Source organism: Crocuta crocuta, unplaced genomic scaffold (genome assembly GCF_008692635.1).
Source record: "Crocuta crocuta isolate KB4526 unplaced genomic scaffold, BGI_CrCroc_1.0 scaffold610, whole genome shotgun sequence".
NCBI lineage: Eukaryota > Metazoa > Chordata > Mammalia > Carnivora > Hyaenidae > Crocuta > Crocuta crocuta.
In genome coordinates, this window is record NW_027527456.1 from 147,116 (window position 1) to 149,490 (window position 2,375).

The window sequence follows — 2,375 nt, forward strand, 5'->3', positions numbered from 1 at the left end:
AGCAAGCCCCAACTCGGGTCTCAATCCCACGGCCCTGGAATCATGACCCGAGCCGAAATGAAGAGTCAGTACACCCAGGCGCCCCAGAAGAGTCCATGCTCTTAACCGCAAGGTGAGGAGCAAATGAGACGGTGAGTAAACAACGAATCTCGGAGGTGCTAAGCAAGCCCCTGAAAAAGTGGCTGATGAGGCACTGAAACAACACATGGAAAGCAATGTGTGAGTCAAATAAAAAAAATTAAGGGACCCCAGGACACAGGGATAAACGGGGGGCCAGCGTGGCCCAACGCGGCAGGCAGGGAACGGGGAAACGGAGGAAGCGGAGAGCTGACAAGCGGATGAAACAGTGAAAGAACGAAACAGATGAAATCTGGGAGGAGGCGGGGGAGCAGGGCGAGGACCTGGAGGCCAAGTTGAGACGCGCTGCTCTGACCTTAAAGGCCGATGAACTAATGAAGGTTTGCAGCAGAAGCTGCGGGCACTCTCCGCGGACTCGCTGAGCTCGGGAAGGCTAATGGGAATGGCAGGAGAGAGGGGAGGCCGGGCGCCCAGCGGAGGGAGGTGGAGTGGGGGTGGCACACTTACCCCTCGATCAGCCGGTAGACCACACAGCAATCCTGATTAAGACCCCGCACCTTGAGGGCCTTGTCTAGAGAGTCGTAGACACTCATGCCATCCCGGACAGTCACCTGTGTGCGTGTGTGCGCGCGGACGGGCGGGTCAGTGCCCAACACGGGCCCCAGCCGACGTTCCCGTGCGTCTGTAAAAGCCTCCTCCCGCCCCGAGTCAGCCTTCTGACCCAGACTTACAACGGGGTCCGTCCCCACCCCCTGCCAGACTCACCACCGTGCGTTGCTTGTTGGGCAGGTACACTTTGACAGTGCCCACTGCCCGGGACGGCTCGGCCCCGTTGGCAGGGGGGGCCCGTGATGGCTCCATGGAGCCTAGGACTTTGTCAAGACGGGCTGAGGCGGGGCTGGGCAGGCGCCATGGGGCTCCTAGAACACAGGAGGGATTCAGGGGCCCAGTAATGACAGTCTGGAAGCAAAGTGGCAGGGATAAAAAAAAAAAAAAATTCAATCTCCAGCCTCACCACCNAACAGCCCAAAGGATCCTGTGAAACACCCCGAACTCATCCAGTCCCTCCTCTGCTCAGCCTCGCCCGTTGTTTCTCTCGCTCTAGGGTTCACTGCCTAGGGCTGGGGGTGGAGCGAAGGGGCAGTAAGGACACAATGAGAGGCAGCACACTCTGTCCCGGGGAGAGCACGGGAGCACCAAGTCTCTGTGCTGGGGGCTAACAAGCAAGTCAAACCACACTGCAGTGGGGCGTGTCAGGTACATAATGGACGTGAACAGACTGTCCTGGCTTTTTAATGGAGAAAGGGTAGTTGCCAGATACTGCGGTGGCAGAGATGTCACAGACAGGATGGTGGGAAACAAACAGAAGATCAGATACAGCCCTTAGCTTGGGGGCAATGGGATTTGCACCAAAGAGTCTTCTTTTTTTTAATTTTTAATGTTTTGTATTTATTTCTGAGAGAGAGAGAGCATGGGCAGGGGAGGGTCAGAGAGAGAGGGAGATACAGACTCTGAAGACAGGCTCCAGGCTCTGAGCTAGCTGTCAGCACAGAGCCTGACGTGGGGCTCGAACCCACGAAACGTGAGATCATGACTTGAGCCGGAGTCGGCCGCTTAACTGACTGAGCCACCCAGGCGCCCCCACCAGAGTGTTCTTAAGGGCACTGCAGGAACCCCTAAGCCCCGGGCTGTAACGGAAGGTAGGCTCTCAAACACTGTACTACGTGGCTAATGGCAGTCACCAGACTGTGATGGGGAGTTCATAGGGGCTCAGCAGACACTATACTGCAGGGACCATAAGGGAGAGAAGAATGGATAATGGACGTCACCGGACATTGTCATGGGAAATGGAGGATGATAATGCATCACCAAACACGGTCAAGGTGAGATAAACAGGGGTAAAACGGGGGTGCGGGGCTCTAAAATCCCCCTTAACTAATGTAGGGATCACAGACATATTACTGATGATAATGGAAGGAGGGTTCAAGAATAAAGGGGGAACCCTCAAACATTCTCCCGGTGGGTCAGACATTGATCCAGAATAAGGGGAGCGACTAGTGCACGACATCTCCACGCACTCCCCGCTGTCTGCAAGGAAGGGTCACCAAGAGACCTCAAAGAGGTTTAGAAGTCTAGGCACCACGCCACAGCCCAAGCCCCATTCAGCCCGGCCCCGCCCACCGAGGTCGGCCTTCCAGCTGTGCGCAGGCGCGCTGCCACACGCGACGGGCGAAACCATCCCCCGCAGCCTTACACCCCTATTCCTGTCTACCCCACCCCACCCCCCCGCTGCTGAC

The 2,375-nt window shown here is 56.8% G+C and overlaps 1 protein-coding gene across 1 annotated transcript in view; it reads right to left on the bottom strand.

The window, feature by feature from the left end:
• ARAF (A-Raf proto-oncogene, serine/threonine kinase) overlaps positions 1-2,375 on the bottom strand; it is a 12,619-nt gene that overhangs the window by 9,487 nt on the left and 757 nt on the right. The window contains exons 2-4 of the mRNA XM_077762857.1: positions 844-1,038; positions 586-689; positions 434-511 (exon numbers count right to left, since the gene is read on the bottom strand). Of these exons, the coding sequence (XP_077618983.1) occupies positions 434-511; positions 586-689; positions 844-939 (278 nt within the window). The 5' untranslated portion in view covers positions 940-1,038. The remainder of the gene's footprint in view (positions 1-433; positions 512-585; positions 690-843; positions 1,039-2,375) is intronic.